This window comes from Megachile rotundata, chromosome 2, assembly GCF_050947335.1.
Source record: "Megachile rotundata isolate GNS110a chromosome 2, iyMegRotu1, whole genome shotgun sequence".
NCBI classification, from domain to species: Eukaryota; Metazoa; Arthropoda; class Insecta; order Hymenoptera; family Megachilidae; genus Megachile; species Megachile rotundata.
This window is the reverse complement of record NC_134984.1, coordinates 9,338,512-9,363,310: the sequence shown is the minus strand read 5'-3', so window position 1 is coordinate 9,363,310 and position 24,799 is coordinate 9,338,512. Positions and strand designations below refer to the sequence as shown.

Sequence of the window (24,799 nt, the reverse complement as noted above, 5' to 3'; positions counted from 1 at the left end):
TCAAATCTAGGTAGTCAGTTTTAGTAAAGAAACTTGAAGTTAAGAAGTGGAACGTTTTATGAATTATTAATCATTCACTGTTAAAATTTGAATGATTTGAGTAAAGTTTCGAATTTGAGTTACCTTTTGCCAGTTCAAATCTTCAATTTGCTTATGTACACATACATTTTGATAATTATGAAACTAGTAATGAATACATATTAATAGTCAATCATGTCTGGGCAGTCGATTTTAATCAAGAAAGTAGGAGGCATAGGATGAATTTTAGGTGAAGTAGGTTTCAATTTAGAGTTAGGTTTTCTCATTCAAATCCTCGACTTTCTTACATACACACACTTTGTACAATCACATTTTGGTAGTTTGATCACATTTGATCAATGATCACATTTCAATCAAAATTAACAATTATATTCTGGTAGGTGATGTTAGCGAAAGTAGAAGTTATAGTATAAACTCTTTTATGGTTTATTAAGCTTGTTAAAATTTGAGTGCATCATATAGTTTTGGTCTAGTGTTAACTCAGATCTTCGATTTACTCTCATTTTGCTGGATACATTCATTTTCAGAGCACACTAATTAATACCTGATTTCAATGAAACCGCAAGGAACTAAAAGATTGCTCCATGAGTGTTCATGCATCAACTATCAAACTCCTGAAACTTTCTAACGCTTTAAACAACCTAATTTTGATATTGAATTCCATAACGTTCAGTTATTTAAGTGCCTCGACAGCCTCCACAAACCGAGTAAAATGTCAGATAATTGACAGACTCGAAGATAAGGAAAGGTATTCCAGCGAACGGTGGCAGTGAAACGGTTAACGATGCTCGACACTAAAACGCGACGAAATTCAACATTCAAGTACCACGGCTCGTTTCCCACCAATTTTCACCATTTTCTGATGTCCCGAACGACAACAGCCTCCTTCACCCTTTCTCGCTTTCAATTTGCGAGGCAACGTTTGAGATTACGTCTCACAACTTTTCTACGTGACGCCGTATTCACGCGACGTGTCTCGTAACTTGCCCCTCCTCTGTAAACCGCCACCGTGTTGTTTCTCATCTCGCGAAACAACGTCGCCGTGTTCAGCGCCGCAAACTTTATAAACCTTGTACGTGCCTCTCTCTTCGAGGGCGTAAACGCTGTATTTACGTTCGCTGTATGGCTGAATTTTCAAGGCCTGTTTGATTTACATCAAAGGGCTCTCCCGGTAGGACCTTTTTATCGAAATTTCGTTACGAGTGCAATTATTAGAATTAATACCTTCGATCTTCGAAATACCTTCTTCTGCAACCTCGCGCAAAAACTCTGGCCGCAGGCTTTTAGCAGACCTGACGCTTCTGCTACGAAAAGATTTATAAGGCAATTATGTGGAAAGTGAAAACGGTCTATCTTTCAACGCTTAAAAATGCTCCTCTTAATCATTTAAGGTGTTTCAAAACGTAGAAAGTGTTCTCTTTAAAGCCTAATTTAAAATGAGTAATACTGATCTTGAAAAATTCATAATGAGATGTTTTTACGTTCTTTTTTATATAATTAGAAATATAGAAATTTTGTATGTACATGTGAAACGTTACTAGTGTTTGTGTTCCAAGAGATACGTGTTGAAACGATTTATCCGCAAGAAAATGTGTTAGACAACGGTTTAACTGCATTGCAGTAACACGTACGGTTTTATTTCCAAAAGTTTATCGTTTTGTTGCAAAAATATAGAACGTTTATAATTTAAATTTAATACACAGTTTTGGTAAATACAAAAATCTCCATTACATTTTCGCATCTTTCATCTAGCTTACCAACATAAAATATAAGCAGGAATAAAACGCATGTTACACAACATGGTGCAAAAATGCAACACTGTAAAGTATCTTTACTTCTGACGTTGTAAACGTAATTTCGTTTTATTTTGCTTCTGTCGTAATTTCGTTTTATTTTGCTAGTTTTTGAGGAAAACTAAAATGTATAATATGGAAATTTACGAAGTGATTAAAAAGTTTTTTGGAAATATTCGACGGTACAGAAATGCATATGTAGCTGTGATAAAACGTTTTCTGGTAATGATCTCTCGCAATGACCAATTGAAATGATCGATAAGCCGAATGACACTGGTGTTTGTGTTTGTGCTAGAGTAGAAAGACAGAAAAGGGCTGGAAAGTGATATGAGAGAGACAGCAATGCAGTCAGAACATAATGGGCGATGCATTTGACGAGCAGGTTATGCTGTTTCTCGCTGCTGTTTCTCCACGGTTTGCATACACGACGTGTACTCGTGCATTATGGTGTGTGCTCGTTAAACATCACCAGCCACGCTACCAAATGAGAAGCACGACGCTTGGCAAATAATTGTGATCGTTAAGAGGTTATTCTACTGTGAAAATTTGAAAAATTCAACAATTTTTTGTTATCTTTTGAGCAAATTTTTTATGTTAGAGTTGTGCTATGGCGAATCTGAATCGAATAATTACGTCTATAAACACAAGTGGAAATTTGCGAAAGATTGTAAAGTTGTGAATACATTTACAAGTGTTATCGCGGAATGGAATCAAGCAATGGGACTGTAATAATAGAACGTTCTCAGAATGGTAATGTAGAAAGAAATACTTTTATGCAACTGTTACAAGTCAGCGAATTTAAGAATTTCTTAATATCTACACATCTAAATCTTTAAATGTCTAAATGTTTAAATATCTACATATCTACGTATTTAAATGTTGAAATATCTAAATATCAAAATATCTGACTATCTAACTATCTAACTATCTAAATATCTAACTATCTAATTATCTAACTATGTAACTATCTAACTATCTAACTATCTAACTATCTAACTATCTAACTATCTAACTATCTAATTATCTAAATATGTAAATATCTAAATATCTAAATATCTAAATATCTAAATATCTAAATATCTAAATATCTCAATATCTAAATTTTTAAATATCTAAATTTCTAAATTTCAAAATCACCAAATTTTTAAATATCTAAATTTCCAACTTTCTAAATCTCTAAATCCCTGAATCTCTGAATCTCTGAATCTCTGAATCTCTGAATCTCTGAATCTCTGAATCTCTGAATCTCTGAATCTCTGAATCTCTGAATCTCTGAATCTCTGAATCTCTGAATCTCTGAATCTCTGAATCTCTGAATCTCTGAATCTCTGAATCTCTGAATCTCTGAATCTCTGAATCTCTGAATCTCTGAATCTCTGAATCTCTGAATCTCTCACTCTCTGAATCTTTGAATCTCTGAATCACCAAATCTCTGAATCTCTGAATCACTGAATCTCTGAATCTCTGAATCTCTAAATCACCAAATCTCCCAATTTCTAACAAATTTTTAAATTTCGACCTTTTCAATGTTTGAAGCGTAAAAATTTCTAAGTTACTAAATTAAAAAATTTCTACCCTTTTTAAATTTCTGCATATTTCAATTTTGAAGGTTCTAAATTAACCAATTTTCTCATTTTCTGTAAGTTGGTAAATTTTTAAATTTTCCAGCCACTAAATACCTATATTTCCATATTTGAAAACTTGCGTATAAGAAAATTTCTTAATCTTAAAATTTCTTGGTTACAAGTTTCGAACTTTCTCAATTCCAAGCTTTCAAGAATAATCAGCCTAAAAATTTTAAAGTACGCACATTAGAACACGATAATCTAAAACTATAAAGGTTTAAAAACGCAACATTTCAACGTACTTTCATTTTCGTTTGTGGATTAAATCTTTTTATTTTTGTTTCGTTTGATCTGAAAACACAAATGTTCTCTAAAAACCGTGAAAAAACTGCAAACTCCTTTTACCGCCAGTTTTCATAATAAAACAAAAAGAGGGTGCACCACAAAGTTTACCCAAAAAAGAATCGTGTTTCTATCGTACAGAAATCAAAGTCAAAGAATTATTTACACCGACAACCAATAAACAAAAAATTTCATATTACTCTGAAAAAAGTTCCAGACACTAGAAGTTTAATACACGTACGTTTTAATAAAATGTCGTCATAACGAAAAGAAGCACGCTTTTACATTTTTACATTTTAATCTCTGAGAATATTCACTTTTCAAGTCGGTCACAGGATAACCCTTTAAACGAATTGGGTGCTGGGGTTTTAGCCGAGAGAATAGGGAAATCGTTTCCTCGAACTTTCATTTCGGCGTAGAAAATTCTATGTGCAGAGAATGAAATATTTGAATCGTTTCCTTGAATCTTCGTTTTAGAATGGAAAGTTATTTGAAAGGAGATGGGAATATTTTCTGGAGTCACTTCAGAGTTACACGGCAGCTATTAATTTAATCCTGCGCACTCCAGACGTGACTCGGGCTTATTATTAATTTGGTGAAGTTTAATACAACAATTTGAAATTAGTACTTTTTAATTAAATCTATAATGTGAAATGTAATGAAACAGAGAGTAGTTGCAATTCAGAACAACTTCAAGAGCATTTATTAAATTTCTCGACTGAAGGGTTTTAAACTTGACATCTATTAACCTCTTTCATAGCATGCGCCATTATATGTTCCATGCACACCATCTCTCTGCACTAAGGTCCACTATAGTGGCTTTCGCGAATGTCACACATTACATAGCGCTACAGTGGCTCACTCTACTGACTCATTCGCTCACCGTTTCAATTGAATGATCGTTTTCATATGTTTTGATTCGCACTTTCTTGCCTTCACCACGTTTTATAAGAGTATTAACAAATCCCACAAAAGTACATTTCATGTAAATAAAAGGTACCAAGTAGTTTAGGCACCATGGGGCACCTGTTTGCACTAATACACGATATTGGAAACATTTGGAAATTACATACTTTGTGAATTTTCTAAAAAAGTAAATTATCAAAGTTAAAGAATATCATGTCTTTGGGAAAAATTATAATTTAATCATGAAAAACTTTATTCCAATGTACTCGCTTAGAGAACAGCATTGTCACACATTGTAACGTTGCATCGTTTGCGCGTAATTTGCATCGAACTTGATAAAAACTTCATTTGTGTGTTAATTTATGGTTTGTTTATTTACTTTTCAATTTCATTGTTGATTTCAAATTAAGTCAAATTATACGCATGTAGGTTTAGTGTTAATTTCAGATGCTTTTGGAGTATTTTAGAAAAAGGAAGTGGCAAGTAACAATATAAGATACTATTTCAAATTATTTTTATTTAAATTATAATGTTTTTGAATTTAATTAATTTCTCTGTTGGGCATGACCTTAAATCCTTCACCTAATCAGATTTTTATACAAGGTTAAGAATTTAGTTTATTCTATTCGTTATATGATAAATTGTGAAAATGTAATAGAACGTTATTAATACTGGGGTGGAATTTTAAATTTAAATTTTAGGTTTTAATGTTAGTTTCAATTTATCCTCGTTGGAGTTGAAAGTACCAGGGCTTGAAATGAGAATTATTACTGGTATGAATTTTTAGGGTTACATTTTATAGGAGGAATTAAACAGAATAGGTAGGAAATGAATTTCAGGTAGGAATTAAATTTTTTTATTTTTAAGAATATATAAGGTAAATTAATCACTATAATTTATTTCATTTTATTAAAAATAATATATTGACCAAAACTGTAGAACACTTTTAACAAGGTTTTAGTAAGGTGTCTGTCAGCATTGCAAATTTTTATATATTTCGAAATATGTTTATTTCTGAAGTCACAAATGTCATCAATAAAGTGGCTTTATTTCATTAATTTGATTTATGTGATAATTAATTAAAATTTGCGAAAAACATGTAATTACAGACATATATAACAGACACACATTAATTTCCATTCATACAATTAGTAGCCAGTCGCAATCACGATAATACATATCCATAATCAGAGTTGCAATCGTAATGTAAAGTAAGTACATGCAAGCCAAATGTAACAAATCAAAACTTTAAAATACAAATTTGGTTCATAATGTGAACTGGATGAATAATGATTAGATTATTCTCATATTATTAATGTGCTTCATTAGAATATCTTGAAAATAAATAATTAATTACATTATTTAATAATAAAGTACCTTCATTACATTAAAATATCTAATCAAATGCATTAATTAAATTATACTAAATAATAAAATTTGTAAATTTCAATGTACTTATTATCTAGTTTTTTAAATGTGTAAGGTAATTTATAAATTAATTCACTAATATCATTAGTTTTACTATATTTTGACCTGTTTTCAAGTTTTTTTTTTATAGAGAGATGTAAATAATTAAGTTGAATATCTAAGGTATTTTCACTGCTATTAAAAATTATTAAAAAAATAACTAACGAAAATGTAGACGATATTAAAACTTTATTATCATCATCAAATATAAGCTACCGTTCGGTACTTTTTCCAATTTTTAATAACAATGAAAATAATTTAAATGTTCGACGTTAATCATACACCCCTTAAAATGGTTGTTAATTGATAAATTTAACGTTTTCAAATTGTTTATTAATTAATATTTTTCACGTATTTTACAAATAAAATGTACTAATTATATAACTGTTAAAATAAAAATGTACGAATATAAATGGAAATAAATGCAAATAGATAAAAATAAATGGTAATAAATGAAAACATATGAACATGAATAATTACAAATATAAGAATAAAAATGAACCAATATAAATGAAAATAGGTGAAAATAGATGGAAATAGATGAAAATAGATGAAGGTAGATGAAAATAGATGAAAATAGATGAAAATAGATGAAAATAAATGAAAATAGATGAAAATAGATGAAAATAGATGAAAATAGATGAAAATAAATGAAAATAGATGAAAATAGATGAAAATAGATGAAAATAGATGAATATAGAAGAAAATAGATAAAAATAGATGAAAACAGATGAAAATAAATGAAAATAAATGAAAATAAATGAAAATAAATGAAAATAGATGAAAATAGATGAAAATAGATGAAAATAGATAGTAATGAATGAAAACATATGAAAATGAATAATTACGAATATAAAAATAAAAATGAAACTTCAAGATTAAATATACATTGCCCTGAATATTTCATTTCCAGAAGGTATGTATTTATTGTGCTCGCTAACAGCATACTAATCATTGTTATTTGAAAACTTCTCATCGTGCAGAACATTTCAAATTTTAATTAAAATTTGGCTGTCTATTCGATCACATTTGACCTGTAATCAGTGTGACAAGTATGATTTGTTACGTGGCAGGAATTTATACATTCATACAAAATAATGAAGGTACAAATATTTCGAAACGGAGCTGCAATGATTGACAGACTGTTCTGACGAAAAATACTCATTTTGTAATATTTTTTGTGCAACGTATTTATGTCGACACTAAAAAAACAAATTCATCAAAGTAAATATTCTTCGCTTCAAATGACTTTTTAACGAAGCAAAAACTATCTTTGAAAAATAAAATTAGAGATCTTAAGTTTCTGTTAAATCAATGAATAATATATACATTATTTTGCTATAATAATGTGTACTAAAACAATCATCACGTTTTTGTTTCCGTAAATTGTACAAAAATTGACTTTTTATTAAGGGACGTATTCATATACATGTTATTGGTATTACGAAAGAAGACGATTTTAAAATTGATAAAAAAGTATAATACATGTACAATAAGAATGTGTGATCAGAAACGAGCTAGGAATAGAGTATTCATTAAATTATTTAAAACAAATTGCTACAGTTGTGTATATACACAAATATATATATATATATATATATATATATATTTATGTGATATGATCGACAAATTTAATTCTTTACACTATATCAATTTGACCAATTTGACCAATTTGATCAGTTTTATCAATTTGATCAATTTGATCAATTTGATCAATTTGATCAATTTTATCAATTTTATCAATTTTATCAATTTTATCAATTTTATCAATCTTATCAATCTTATCAATCTTATCAATATTATCAATTTTATCAATCTTATCAATCTTATCAATCTTATCAACCTGATCAACTTCATCAATCTGATCAATTTCATCAATTTCATCAATTTCATCAATTTCATCAATTTCATCAATTTCATCAATTTCATCAATTCCATCAATTTCATCAATTTCATCAATTTCATCAATTTCATCAGTTTCATCAGTTTCATCAGTTTCATCAGTTTTATCAATTTCATCAATTTCATCACTTACGTCACTTACGTCACTTACGTCAATTTCATCAATCTCATCAATCTTTTCAATTTCATCAATTTCATCAAATGCATCAAATGCATCAATTGCATCAATTGCATCAATTGCATCAATATCATCAACTTTCACAATTTTGTAAACTTTTTCAACTTTATCAACTTTATCAACTTTATCAACTGTATCAACTTTATTAACTTTTTTAATTATTCGCAACTAAGTTATTACTTATAAATTTGTGTAACCATTTACACAAATTTTTATAATTTCACCAAAACCTTTTTTTCAAAACCTCTTGCAAATATCTGTATAAATTTACTACTTCACACAAACGAACTAATAATCCATTATTTCCTGAACGAAATTATAATACACTTTTTGTTTTACGTAATCAAAACTGTGAAAGCGCTTCCGTTGAAACATATATGTTTTTTTTTGTTAACGCAACGAAGTTTATAAAGTAATTTATTTCCCATTTCCTTTTCATTTTTTTCCAATTTGTTTTCAATTTGAACGTAGCTACATGCCCAACGCATACGCGATGAGGGATTTAACATACTCGACTTGCATAACTTTTAAATTATGCGCTCTATGAAAAACTGCGTATAAAAGTTGTATAGTTTCAAGGAGAACATTATACGATACATTAAAGGGGGGCAACATCCTGAAGCGCTTAAAAATAGGGAAATTTTAGGAATTTTTATCGTGAGTTATCACTAAATGAAAAGTTTTAATCTTTCAGGAGATACAAACACACTTTTTAGTTTGATATTTCAACTTTTTAGAAGGACAGATGTTGCAAAATTGTAAAATTGTTTATCATTTGCTAGTTTCGAAACTTGATTTGTCATAGAGTGCTGGCTGCTGGTAACGTTCCAAATAAAGAATTCCTTTTGATGTAGAAATAAAAATGTACCACCTAAATTGCTACGTATGACTTCTTTCATATTTAATTTATTCTGAAAATGGTGGTACTTTGAAGAAGAGAAGACTTCATTTATGACGATAAAATTAGTTTTAAATGTTTTCAAATTCAATAATTAAATTAAATAATTGAATTTAATGAAATAATTGAGATAGAATAAACACTATATTTTTTTATTTTTATGTTCTTATTCTATGTATGTATAATATTTCTTTCAATTTTGGAAATTCAATTTTGCGTAATTTTGAAAGTTTTATGGTGGCTATGTTAAATAATATAGCGAAAGTAGTTTTAGAATAAGTATTAATTCTAACCTTATATTTTCATGCTTTGGCTTATATAGAAGTACAAAATTATATTTGAAAAAATAATAACTTCTTTGAGGGGATAAAAATTTGATTTGAAGTAGTATCTCCATTTTATTCGAAACAGGAGCACTTTTTGGAATAACATAACCCATCTTTTTATACAACGCTATAACTTTGTTGAATGTTTGAACCTCGAGAAAGTATGTTGATATGTTTTATGAACTTTCAAAAGAGTTACAAGTAAAATATTTTTATTTCTATTTTGCTAGTTCAGAAGTTTTAAAATTTCATTTTTTCAAATATTCAAATTCCTACATTTTCTAATTTTTCAATATTCTGATTTTCTAATTCTCTCATTTTCTGATATTTCTAACATTCTGAGCTTTTAATTTTCAAATTTTGAAATTCTTTTGTTCACTAGTTTTTTTAGTTTTCTAATTTTCTGGTTTTTTAGTTTCCTAGTTTTCTAGTTCTCTAGTTTTCTAGTTTTCTAGTCTGTTTGTTTTGTAGTTTTTTAACTTTCTAGTTTTCTAGATTTTTAATTTTCTAGTTTTCTAGTTTTCTAGTTTTCTAGTTTTCTAGTTTTCTAGTTTTCTAGTTTTCTAGTTTTCTAGTTTTCTAGTTTTCTAGTTTTCTAGTTTTCTAGTTTTCTAGTTTTCTAGTTTTCTAGTTTTCTAGTTTTCTAGTTTTCTAGTTTTCTAGTTTTCCAGTTTTCTACTTATTTGGTTACCTAATTTTCCATTTTTTTAAGTTTTCAATTTTCTAATTATCTATTTTTCCAATTTTTCTAGTTTTACATTTATATAATTTTTTATTTTTCTAGATTTTTAATTTCCAAGTTTTTTAGTTTATAAACTCACATATTCATTAATCTTCAAATTTACAAATTTACAAATTTGCATACAAATTTTTGTATTTCAAAATACAAAATATATTTAAAAATATTCGTATCTCAAATTTTCAAATACTCAGTTTTTAAATTTAGACTATTCTAAATGAATGAATGTACCTATACACTGAAAGCCGCGCACAGAAAAACAATATAGCATCGATCATGCTAAATGCGCGCGAGATTTAAATCAAGTTACGTGTATCGTACGTGTTTACAACATTTCTCTTCAACTCTCTAAACTATCAATACATTTTTCTCAAACTGTCCCGTCATAATCTCTCACACCTTATCTGTTACTATGTCTATTGACATGTGTATTGATATACTCAGTTTATCTATGTAATTCCTTTTCAATGAGTGTATCTTCAATTTCGATGTTTGTTCTTCCAGCAAAAATCTCTTCAAGTACAAAGGGTTAAGTCACTGTTAAGTAAAATAAAATCACGAACCATTTACACAACTATGTCGAGTGGGAATCCAATTTCTCTTGAATCTTATAATTCAGATACATAGATTGATTGATCACATTTACTACTTATAATAGTAAATGAAGTAATAAAGTAAAATGAACATATTTTTCATATACTCTGTTGTAATACATTTTATTGAGAACCCCTTTCTTGATCTATTCTGTCAATTACGAAGCTGGTAAATAAAAGAAATTAAGGAGTGAAGCACCAATTCAGAGCATAGAAGCCCAAAGCAATAAATATAGACGAACAATCGTTATCGCTGGAACACGGCTTACAATCACATTCGCAGATGAAAATCATCGGGGTAACCGGTTCTAGCCACGAATCGTCAACGTGGCAGCTAAAATCACGCGAAGTAGAATCCGTGTAGGTGGCACGTCCGCTCACGCGCGCAGTTTATGATAATATTTAATCCAGTTATAGGGAAGGGTGAATATAGAACGGAACAGTCGGGACCACCTCGTGGTGGTTAGTCGATGTCCCGATGCACGGTGTCGTTGGTTGCGGTAATCCAGTTATACTCGAGCTACGAACGTTACACGGTGCTCCACTAACGTTCCGACCGACTTTTCTTCTCCTGTTCGACGTTTACGTTTCCGCGAATCGACCTTAACAACCTCAAAAGGGACCAGCTAAACCGACGATCGTTCGAAATTACAACAACGGAATCATGGGTAGCCCACGGTTAAAGTTATGCAAATTGCACGAGGCTGGTCAGTGACGTTCGCCGAAACACCTTTGATCTTCCATCGAATTGCCGCGATCCAAACGGAAGTTTGTTCAGACACGGTGGATAACAACGTTGAAGATTCGAGCAAGGTCGCCGCGATCGATAGCTTCCGCAAACTTGTCCTAATGTCTCGGGATCGTGCAAATTCAATCAAATCGAGCTAGTGCTTGCCGAGTCTTATCTCTGTACACCACTCGTGTTCCTTTAGGTCTGACTATGATTCTTAACGTTTCCAGGTGTTTGTTCTTGTGCTGTAACGTCAACTGCATCCTTCGATTTTAAATGCTACTGTAATTGGTTCACCGAGGCAGTGTTCGTGTTGTGTGTGACGGTGTCGTTAGAGTTCAACGGAATTGACCCTTCGAAACTTCTCGAACCTGGCTCGTTTAGCAGAAAACCCTCTTGTTACATCAATCTCTTGTCAGATCAGTCTGGAAAACTCTCTTGTCAAATTAACCTTCTTCATAAATCAACCTGGCCTTCTTCATAGAAACTGGACAATCCTGGCAGCTCTTGAAAAATCAACATAGACCTTCTTTTCAGAGCTGGACAATCTTCTTCAGGCAAAACTGGATGGAACAAAGCTGAATGTGACACTAAACCTGCATAACTCTTTCGATAGAGCGAATCTGGACAACCTGTGAAAGTTGAACAACCCTGTCGACAGAGCAAAGCTTAATCAGCTCTAACCCTGTTGAAGCTGGAAGAAATCTTTGAAGCCATGACGAGATGACTAGGGTATTCGAACCGAGGATCATCGAGGAGTAGATCATAGGCTGATCCTCCCCGATCAGGAATCGGATTGTTCAATGGTTCTTCGAGGAGTGGTTGAACATCATGCTCCATCTTCGGGTTCCAGGGTGGCTAGCATAGAGTTGGTCATAAGAGGGGCGAGGAGTCGCGGAGTACGTGGAAGTCATCCAAACGAGCAGATACAGAGGGTGGTGGCAGGAAAAGGACGTAAATATCCTTGTCACGGTCGCTCGGTTACGAGAAAGCTCCTTTCTTGCGGCGTTCCGCGAGTTCGGCTTTTAATGAACAACGGCACGTGGCCTTACAGCCTGTGTCGACGGGGAATAAAAAGGAGCAGAAAGAAGTCGTTCAAAGGGCAAATTCACTGTTGGTGTTCTACCGTCGAGAGAAATCGTGGAATTTGAATTTTTGATGGGAGAACTTGGCTCGTTCAAAATGGATAACGACAAAGTGAGCCGCTGTTGCGTTCGCGTGTTACGCGTTGTTGTGAATAATTTAAACTTATTAAAAAAGAGTTAATCGTTGAGGAAATTTAGTAGATTTTAAGAATAGTGTTATACGAAAATCCTCGGTTAATCTTGACGAAACTAGTCGCGTTTTTTCGCTGAACGATGTAGATTAGCGGAAGGACTATAGGGATCGAAGCCTGACCGATTACCGGCTCTTAAAAGGATTTCGAGCGTCTCTAGACCGCGCACCTTTAAAGCTATTCAACCCCTAAAACGGATCTAAAACGGGAGGGGAACGGTCACGTTTCAGAGTTCCTCTAGTTCGTGACTTGAAGCAAAGAAGAAAATTCGCGACCGTTTCTTCAAATTTTATACAAAGAGCGAAGCTAAAAATCGAGGAAGGTGAAGAAGGTAAATAAGAGAGTGGTTCTGTTCCTATCTTCGTCCATCACGGACGGATTTTCGTGAGCGTGCGTGAAAAGGCGTTGCTTGAAAAAAGTGTGCAAGAAGAAACGAGGATGTGCACCGGCTGGAGCATTAGGAGTATCGGACCCTTTATCGGGAAGAAATGAAGTTATCAGTGTCGGCATATAGAGCTCAGGCCAGCGCTCATAAAAAGATTCTCTCGAATTATCAACATCAGCTGAGTTACGGGGCCACCACTCAGGCGTCCTCGGCCCGGACCCCCTCTGATCCCGCGACGTTCCTTACCGGCTTCAAGGTGAGTACCATTTTCTACAATCTTCAATTAACTTTCCAACCTTTTTTTAAGGGTAAATGATCTAAAGAAGAGTAAATGATTTAAGGGTTAGGCATATATTGAACGAAGGTAAATGATCCCATTATTAGGCATATTGAACGAGGGTAAATGATCCCATTATTAGATATACGAAGGTAAATGATCTCGCTGTTAGGCATACAGGGACAAGAACGCGACCATGTAATTTATAGGATTTGACTTAGTTTTCGAGGAAATTCATTTTGTAGAGAATTTCTATGCATTTCGGTTTTGGTACTTAAATTTTATACTTGACAGGTTCTCCTTTTTGATCAACTTATATATTTCTCAACTTATACATCTTTTAATTAGCGATGTTGCAAGTTTTGGTTTTTTTATGAAATTTATATGGGAATGTGGTACTGTTTTTTTTAATAGAAATGATAGTCGTGGATTTGTAATTTTGTTTTATGAAAGTTTTGATAAATTTTTTAAAATAAACGAAACTAAGTTCTGACAACATAACCTTGTTACGTTAGTGTGTTTGGATTTTTCGAATAATTGTTAATGAGTTTTATTTGTCATTCTTTCAAGCTTGTCTTTTTAAATATTTTTTTTAAGTTTTCAACTTAGAAATTTGTACATTTGTGAATTTAAGAAATTGTAAACTTGAAAATTTGAAAATTAAAAAGTGGTATATTTGTAAATTTGTACATTTCTAAATTTCTAAAATTGAAAGTTTATCTAAATTTGAAAATGTCTAATTGTTCTTAGGAAAACTGGAAATTTAGAAATTTCTTGCTTTTCCAAATTAAACTTGAATATTTATAATTTTGAGAATACACATAATTAAACAATTCCTAAGTTTACGAATGAGGGGATGAAATTAGAACAAGTGATAAACACTGATGCAAAGTTTTATAAAAAGTAAACATTTCAAAAAGCATTAATACCTTTAAGAATTTTAGAAACTTTAAATTGCGAGTAACATCCGAAGTGATTTGAAAAGTTTTTTAATCCATCACTGTGTACAGTGTGCCAACCATTTAAACTTGAACATAAGTTGTTTCAGAACTATAAATCAAAATTCTGTTTGAAAATATGTTTCGTTAAACATTTATTACAAATCCAAGCAAAGATTTACCTGCATTTTAAAATTTACTTTATTTACAAATAATGTTTCTAACAAAAGCAAAATATTTATATTTGCCATAAATAAATATATAATACAAGTAAATGCGTATAATGAGATAATAAAGGACGTATTATAATAAATACAATTATCTTTATTAAGCGAACATGAATGTTTAATAAACAACATAACGATGCACGATGTTTTAGTATAACAATGAGTTAATTAAAATTCAAAATCATCGAGGAAAAGCTTGTAGCATTAAAATAACAAACTTAAAAAAAGGAAAATGGGATACACGGCTAATTAATTTGTAAAATTAATAACAAGTTTTTGTATCTAGAAAAAACTTGTTTTATTAAATATAGGTAGAGATGAGGAAGAATTTATTTATTCACATAAATTTTATTTGTGAAACCTCATAAAGTAATTTCATTTTTATAATTACAGTAATTTGTTTAAAAGACATTCAAAGACATTTCACGTAATTTGGTTTTGTCGAATAAAAATTAATTAAATAGAACGCAAATATATAAATCAACATGTATAATTAATATCAAACAATTTAGAAAATATTTCGTGTAATTTGCTTTCGTCGAATAAGAACGAATGTCTCCACCTTGAATATAATAATATTGAGATATTAATTAAGTATAATATAGAAAATATTTGTTAATTGATTAGAGGTAATACTAATCATGAGCTCCTCTAGTCTATAAATTATTAAAAAATTCAAAATATTTCAATATATCGAACAATATATTAAATTAATAATTCTTTAAATCACAAACAGGCGTAATAACATTATTTTGTCCATAGAAATGTTTAAAATATCAGTTTATTATGGTATACTATTATGAGTTAAAAACAAAAGATTTAAAAAGATATTTAACGAATATCAACATTATATCAAATGTGTAACAGTTTCGGTATCACAATATTTTCAACGTAAATTTTTCTGTAATAATTTTTTTCTAATTATTTGATAACATTAAAAATAATAGTTAATGCATTTTATACGACTATTTATTATTGAGAAATTACTTATTTATTTATCATTGACAATTTATTAAATAATTTAGTATTGACTCTCCTATTATACATATTATTTGGCCTTTAAATCATTTATAAAACGAATTGATGAACACACTAAAAGATAAGAAAAAAATGCACATTTCGTAAATGGATTTTTCGCTGAGAGCTCTTAAAAATAATCCCAGGACATATTTTTAAGTTGATACGAAAAATACATAAAACACGAGTAGTTAGAATGAAAAGAATTAATTGAAGACAGAGGGAAAAAACAGCAGAAAGAACGCAGCGACATCTATGTGCCTGTTTTTATTTAGATTTCCATTTTGACTTTCCTGAAAAATTACACCGTTCTTTCTTGCATTGTTCTCGATTTTTACATATAAACAACGCGTTTCATTCCACTGAATTAAAACAGGCGAAAATATAACAAATTTCAGCAGACGGAATTGGATAGTTTCAAATGGTGTTTGTTCCAAACTTTCGGTAGCATATTTCTGTGTTTTTGTTAAATCATAGAACAGAATAATTATTATTTACGCTCAACATGTTTCGTGTCATATATGTTTTTCGACGGAAAAATAATTGTCTTAAGGAGAAAATAAATTTGATAGTTAATGTTAAATACTAAATGGCAAATAGTAGAATAAATAAAATTAACTGATAAATAATAAATTATAAAATAAGTTGAATTAAATAGTAAATACTGAATAGTAAAATGAATTGTATTAAATTACAAACAGTCAATAGTAAAATGAATTAAATTAAATAGTAAATAGTGTACAGTAAACAAAATAAATTAAGCAGTGAATGGTAAACAATAAAATAAATAAAACTAAACAGGGTATAACAAATAGTAAATAGTAAATAATGAACTACATTAAATTACAAAATATATAATAATAAAGTTACTATAATACAGTATTACTATAATAAATAGAGAAATAAAATTACTCTTGACTATTCAAATGCAAATATGTTTAAGTACAGTAATATTTAACAATTTACTTTCACAACAAATTTAACTGTCTAACTTGCTTTGTAATAATTCTTAAGTATGGAAAACAATAATGTTTTACATTCTATAACACACTTTCAATAAAAGTTCAAACGCTAATATAGTTGTCCTTGTTTATAAAAAATTACTTTACATGATCATTGATAGATTTTATTATTTTTTTACTGAAATATTGCGATGTTTCACATTACAGTCACTGTAAGTTAATATAAATTAATTTTTAAAAGACATAGCATGTAAAAACATTTAAAATTTATTTCATTTTAAAGAACACATGTTATTTACATCAAACGTACTGCACTAATACTTCTTCGATACATGATCGAATTTCAGTTCATAGAGTTGGAAACGATTTTGAATTCTGTAAAATGCATCACATCTGAAGTAAATACATACATCACACGATGTACCGTTGGGAACCATTTAATTTTACTTTCCGAAGTTTTCTTGTATTTTCCACCATTTTGAAGTTGCTCGCCCCAGTTACGTTGAACTCTTTGCTGTATTTCGATAAATATCTCGAAGATATTCTTCCAGAAGCGTTTGGAATGCTCGAAACGGTGGCCTACTTTAATTATCATTCTCTAACATTTATTTCACTCGTAAAACTTCTTTTGAAGTTTGACATTAGTGGATTTTTAATGTTATTTATTGTTAGGTGATTATTTTATTTATTTGCTGGGTACGGAATTGTTGAGTCGAATTTTTCAATTTAATTTTTAACGAAATGTACTAAATTAAATTAAACACGTTACATCTAACAAGATTTATTTAATAGATTTATTTAACAAATTTATTTAAGAACACTTATATTTTTTAATAATAAATAGCACTCATACAAAATAATGCTAATAAAAATTAATAATAAATAGCGCTCATAAAAATTAATGATAAATAACACTCATAAAGAACAGTCAAACTTTTAAAATATCGTGCACTTCATTTTTTATTAGTTACAAGCTCATTTGTAAATATTATATACAAGTTAAAATTTATATAATATATTCAGTCATATAGTCGCATTTATTATTGGTAATAAAAAGGGGAAACGATGTTTAGGAGAAGGAACATGTTACAAAATATTCTGCCATTGTTAAGAAAATTGTATAAAAATATTTACAGTGGCTCGAAAAAATATTTGTACACCTTGTGTTTTTGCAGTAACTTTATTTACATAAGTAACGCATAAAAAAATTGCTCGCATACTCCAAATTAACCTATAACCAAACTGACCTGTAACTAAACTAACCTAAAACTAACCTATAAATCGGGACCTCCACTTTAACGTTTTATACCTCAATTTTTTATTAGGTATCAATAACAAATACAACGTAAGTTTAAGAACTAAGAAACAACAAAAAGTTGCAAAATTACTGTTATTTGTCAGAGTCCCTTTTTAACGCGGCCATTTTTTGCTGGTTAAAGAACTATAAGTACATAAATGATTAATTACTGCTGCTAGTTTTCTCGCTGTGTTTTTGCTATTGTTATCCATTTCGACTTTGGCAGACGTGCATTCATTTTCCCATATACTCAACACCTTCCTTCTTTTTTGCGTTTATTTCATTACGGTAAAGTTTTGTACTTTGAAATTGCTAGGAATATCTCACGATCTTCATCGCTAATGCATATTACTCATATATTCGCCTGAATACTTTTGCTTCCTTTAGTACTTTGCTTTAGAAATCCATTAATCATTAGAGGAGTGGAATATAGCTTTTATGTGGTGCATAAATAACTAATGCGTTTATTGCTTTTGTTACTAGAATTAACAGAAATTTAGTAAACGAATAATTTTTATTAACCGCAAATTGAAATGAAAATTATTGAAATATACAGGGTGTTATAAAAATTGTGGTACAAACGATGGGATATTCCATGTGCAAAAATAAGTTTATAAGGAAGAATGACATTTTTACATATTTAGTTTCGTTTTTGAGAAAATTGAATTTGAAATCAATTAAAAAAAATCATAAAAAATTTTTTTATAAAAACAATTTCGATTTTTGTTGTTTTATTTACCTTAGTAGCTTTAATTTACTTTTTATGGAAACAATTTCGATTTCAATGTTGTTTAATTTACCTTAGTAGCAGCAGTATTTAAATGTATTTTTGCAAAATATTCTAAAGAACGTTGAACTTCACTTTTCTCAAAAATGAAGAATATGAAAAATATTATTTTTTTTCTTGAATATTTATACCACAATTTTTGGGATACCCTCTATATGTTTTAAAAGTGATTTATTGCATACAGGGTGTACGATAAACGAGTATGTAGTTTGAAACTAGTTTTAAATACGTTGTTTAATCATTTTATACAGTTAAATCGTTATTAGAGTAGCGAAAATGTCAACGAAAATGGCGATTAATATGGTAATATTAATCCTCTCAAGCTTGATATTAGAAATATTAACAATTATATTTTTCATAATATTCTACACATGTATTCTACAATGTTTATACAATATTTTCAACAATGTTTACATTGAAAAAAAAGTATGTAAAAAAACCTTATTTTTTCAGTGACAACAAAACATTACTATAATAATTTCCACATGAGCATCCAAGTATAAATGTATACTTTCACAATTAAATAAAAAATTTGCATACACTATATTAAAGAAAGTTTTGTTAATCTTTTAATCTGTCTTTAGTAGGATTATATGTTGATTTATTTTTACTGTGTGAGACAAACATGCAGTGACGGTTCGTAGTTAAAATCAGCAGGGTTGCTCCATAAAACTTTAACCCTTGTTTTCAAATTATATGAAAGGAACTAAACACGTAAAAAAAGAAAAATTATTCATAAACTTGATAAAACTCTAAAAGAACGAAATCATCAATTTATTACTTATGTTATGGATAATATCAAGTGGATAAAGGGTTCATCAAATATGTAAAAACGATGAAACAATTTTTAAATACGGGGGTGAGGGGTTGTATAGCAGCCAGTATAGAAAGGAAATGGTGATATAGGAGTAAAGAGCACAACTACTCGAGAATTACTATGCATTACCGCAAATCACTATGCATTCCTTAAAGAAAATGGAGACAGAAAGGAAGAAAGCACCAGCACTCGTTAACTAAGAATAATGCGTAGTAATTTTCAGGTGTTATAGTGAAAATTTCTTCTCTTACATCACCATTTTTAGTAGAAAGTAGAATTTAATGTCAACTTCCTTTGGATGAAAATAAGTGCAGAGAGAGCATCCCATTTGTCTTTGATTTTGGAGAAGAAAATATGTAAACTTGAATGTTTTTAAGTTTTAAAATATCTAAAATACAAAATTTGAGACTTTGTTAATATTATAATTTTTGAATTTCTTAATTTAGGGGCTGATGATTTAAAACTTAAAAAGTTTCTTAATCTTGATTGGTAAACTTGTTAATTTGCAAATTTGTATATTTATATATATGTAAATTTAAAAATTAAAAAATATTTTATTTTTATGAAATTTTAAAAGTTTAAAATATTTGTTATTTTTAAATTTTAAAGTTGTCAGATATACAAATTTGAAGATTCTTAATTCTGAAAGTTTGTGAAATTAGTACTTCCAGAAGTTAAACTTACAATTAGTCAATTTATTATTATACTTCATTTAACTCCAGTCCCTTTCAAAACCCTTTTAAGTATTTCCGGAAATATTAATTTTAGAGGAAAAAGTTGCAAACAAAAAATGAAGCTCTTAAAAAGTTTTACAAAAAATGTTATATGCATTTTTTACGTAAACCTATTATTTTGGCTATGATGAAGAAAAATGTATTTTTTTTTCATAAAAATTTCGAAAATTTTCATTACGTGTCTCGGAAAAAATTATCGGAAAAAGTAGGTATAGAGAATGTGTGATATAGAGAACAAAGACACTCACATACATATATGGGGGAGTGCAAGCGAAGCCTTCGTCCTCCTGCATTCACCTCGCTATAGGAAGTACCCTGAGTAATTTGACCCTCACCAACTTATTTTAGTTCGTCGCAGCCAAATTAATAGGTTTACGTCAAAAATGCATATAACCTTCTTTGTCGAGCTCTTTACAAGCTTTATTTTTTGTTTCAAACTTTTTTCTCTAAAATCAATATTTTCGGATATATTTAATAAGAATTGTAAACCGCTTTGAAGGGGGCTGTGTTGCGAACGAGGCTTTGTCGTCAAAAATGCTCCTTAGAGACTTTCTTTACTAACCAAGTTTGAGTTTCGTATAAATAAAATAATTATACAAATACCCAATATCTTATTCGCTCATACAATTACATTTTATACCTTAAAATATTTCTACAAGCGTTATAAAATAAAAATTCACAACAATGAAAATATAACATTGTTCGCCGAAAATGACTCGAAGTTACACGAATTATTTCTTTTTCCCTTTTCAAACCTATTTAAACTTTCTTGTAAAGACTAGTCGAGAGATAAAATTCCACGATCGAAAGCAACGATAACTGATGTTTTTTCTTTTGTATGGATGCAGCTCTGAATGCGCCAAGGACTCGTAGAAAATGTCGAATAAACTGCCAGTGGTTCGTATATCGGTCCCCGTAAGTGTTACTGCCATTTACTCTCGTCGAGTACACTATATCGAAATGAAATAAACAAAACTAATCGATATCCATGTTTAGCAAAGCCGTATTATCTTCCTGTAGTTCCCCTAACTTTTGTTGGCCTGACAGGATATGTAAATATGAGTATTAGAAATTCCTGTGAATTTTAATCCCGTTTCAGTCCATCAAGATTAAAATATTAAAACAATTTAATTTGCTATTATAAGTACGTATAATAAAGTATGAAAACTGTTGATTATATATTTAGTCTGTTACGTATTAAGTCTGTATTATATATTTAGTCAGTTATTTGATTAGTTGAATTTTTAGTGATGGGAATAAGACTGAATCGCTTTCTTCATTTTTTTTATTTAAAATAACGTTGAATGTTTAACGATTTATATTACGGAGGAATAGTAATTTAATTTAGGGATCGGGTTCTTTAAAAGAGAAAATATATATAAATCATGGTAGTTAACATTTTTTGTTTCAAATATTTTTAATAGCTTTCTGGAGAGATTTTTTCAATTGTTCAATTTCTTTTCATTTCTTTTTCTGTTACATTATCTTAGAAGACTTCTTAATACAACAGAAGATATGTTATTAAACTTAGTTTTAATTTCTATTCTTATTTGAGGGATATTAAGTTAGCTCGAGACAAATTGCATTTAAATATAGTGAAGTATATTGAAACATCGCAGTGTTATGAACGTCAAACAATTAGAAAATACTTACAATTTGTATTATACTTCAGATAGTATTATTCGACTGAATTATTATTTTAGAACACAAAAAAGAAGAATTAGAAATGCAAGGAAATAAAATAATTGCAAATAGAAATGCATGAAAAATATGAACAAAGAAAATGTTTGCAAAAGAAAATTTATTAACAATGTAAGAACAGACAATATTTGCAAAAAAAAATTAAAAATGTAAAGAAAGAAAATGTCTGATAATAGAATATTAAAAGTGTAGGGAGAGATAATATTTTGAGAGGAAATTTGAAAAATGTGTTATCAATAATATTATAGGGTGTTTCAGTTGTATACATCCAACTTTATCAACATATTTTTTTCGTAAAAAATAAGAGAAAATTGTTACGTAACAAAATTTCACATACTTTATTAAAAAGTTATAACAAGAGAAAGACGACGTACAGTTTTGTTGCTTGATGTTACATACAGGATGTCCTACTTTTGTACGTAAAACAAAGGTTGTTAAATACATTAATGAAGACATGTGATATATATACGAAACGACAATGTACAATTTTCTCATTCATGCTACAACTTTTAATAAATTATTTGACAAGTTATATTTATACATTTCGTTTACACTTTTGTGAATAGAATATGTTGAAGTTTGAAACTTTCTGCATTTAGCATGAAGCTATGAAACAGTCCATTGTCACTATACTTTTTTGTTACAAATTTTTGATAAAGCGTTTGAAACTATATATTAACACATTAATTAGTATATTATTATATTAATTAATATGCTATTGTATTATTAATGTTTTAATGTAATATTTTTTTCTTGTTTCTTCACATACATAGATCACTATTGTTAAGTTTGACTAAAAATTAAAAATTTCAGTTTAAAACTGAAACACCCTGTACATTTATATCAATAATTCAAAACTAGTTCACAATCAGAATAATATTAATTTAAAATTTGATTTTCTAGAATTTCTGGAATTTAGGAATTTGGAAATCAGAATAGTACAAAATTTAGAAATTTGGGAAACTTAGAATTTGTAACATCAATTTGGTGACAGGATTTAAACTTTGGAGAATAAATTTCAATAATGCAAATAACAAAATAAATTAGAAGTAAGGTGAAGTGGGGTAAGTGCAAACTGGTTTTTGTAAAGTTGGTATTTAAACGTAAGTATTTTCAGTCTGCTATGTAAATACTTAACGCTGTCGATATAGTACGCTTTGCACAATTACTACTATTTAATTAATATTAACTAGGACCTTAAGTTTCCTTGTACATTTTGATTTTGATAGGAAATTGTTTAAAATGTCAACTACTCTGCACTTTCCCCGAAAATGGGGTAAGAGCGTAACTTGAAGTTAAATACTTTGAAACTTTATTTCATGTGCAATGGAGCAAGAGCAGAATTATTAACAAATCTGCTATAAAATGCTTTTTATTGCATTATGCAAGTACTCTATACTGCAAACAAGTACTCTTATCTGAAATATAGAAGGGAATATAGTGAAACAAAACAAGGAAACAAACATACTAAATGGAGAAATTTCGCTCATATTGTAATAAAAATAGCCTGTATACGCACTTGCCCCGTTTACGAACTTACCCCACTTCGCCTTAAATAGCAAATTAATGTAATAATACGGAATTTTTAAGTACTCTTGGACTGAGATGGATTACATTTTACAAAAAAGTATTCTTAATTTTCCTATGAGTCCCCCATTCAATTTGAAATTCAATTTGGGTTGTACCCACCCTTCCTATTGTTGCTTCTGTAGAGTTTGATTATTAGGTGGTCATTATTTAGACTTGTAGGTGCATAGTAGCACAATAAATTAGTTGTCAGACGTGAAATATCGAATACCCATTTATTGTTTGAAGTATGAGATTGCGTTCCACACCAGTTTTATTTGACAAAGAATAATGAATCCTGTTATTATAGTCTTATCGATGTAAAATTGTTAGTGTGATATATATTGTTGTTAGTGATATAGTGAATGTTTGTACTTGACTGAAATTAGCATATATTTACTCCTCTTTATAAAATTCCTATAAATTAGTGACATTTGCAGGATCTCAGAAAAAGGGAATGAAGACCTGGTTTTTTATTTCACGCATAAATAATTAATAATGTGAGATTCTGCTATTTGGTCGAATATTCATAAATGATCTTCCGAAAATAAAGATCCTCGCAAATAAGCGAAAAATGCAAGAAATCGATAAATCAAAGGGATTAAAAATATTTGTGAAAAATTTGATGACTTGGAATTGTCAAAAATTAAAGAGTTCTTAACTTGGGGACTTACGAAATTTTTAAATTCGAGGAATTCGGAATTTGAGCACTTGAAAATGAAAGAGTTCTGCAATTTGAGATTTGAAAGTTTAAAAACTTGGGAATGTAAGAATTTGGGAATTTGAGAATTTGAGCATTTGAGCATTTGAGCATTTGAGAATTTGAGAATTTGAGAATTTGAGAATTTGAGAATTTGAGAATTTGAGAATTTGAGAATTTGAGAATTTGAGAATTTGAGAATTTGAGAATTTGAGAATTTGAGAATTTGAGAATTTGAGAATTTGAGAATTTGAGAATTTGAGAATTTGAGTCTTTGGGAATTTGAAAATTTGGGAATGTAAGAATTTGGAAATTTGAAAAGTCAAAAAACTTGGAGGTTCATGGATTTGGAAAGTCGAGAAATTGGAAGCTTGAGAAGTTGGGAATTCGAAAATTTAGTGATTTGTAAATTTGGAAAATTAAGAAATTTGGGGATTTGTAAATTTGGAAAATCGTAAAATTTGAAGCTTGAGAGTTTGTAACTTTGAGAATTTGGAAACTTGAGAGTTTGGAAATTTTATGAATTACAAATTTTAAGATGTCTGAATTTGGGGTATTCGAAACTTTCGAGTTCGTGACCTCGATTTACAAATGCGTGAACTTTCGGTCTTGAGACATTTATGAATTTGGGAATGTG

At 29.5% G+C, this 24,799-nt stretch overlaps 1 protein-coding gene across 4 annotated transcripts in view; it reads left to right on the top strand.

Moving 5' to 3' along the window:
• LOC100881580 (uncharacterized) overlaps window positions 1-24,799 on the top strand; it is a 395,763-nt gene that overhangs the window by 8,654 nt on the left and 362,310 nt on the right. For 3 of the 4 annotated variants that reach the window (XM_076542274.1, XM_076542273.1, XM_076542272.1), the window contains exon 3: window positions 11,709-13,395. The exons of the other annotated variant lie outside the window; for it this stretch is intronic. In XM_076542274.1, the coding sequence (XP_076398389.1) occupies window positions 13,243-13,395 (153 nt within the window). In that variant the 5' untranslated portion in view covers window positions 11,709-13,242. The remainder of the gene's footprint in view (window positions 1-11,708; window positions 13,396-24,799) is intronic. 4 annotated transcript variants of the gene reach the window in all.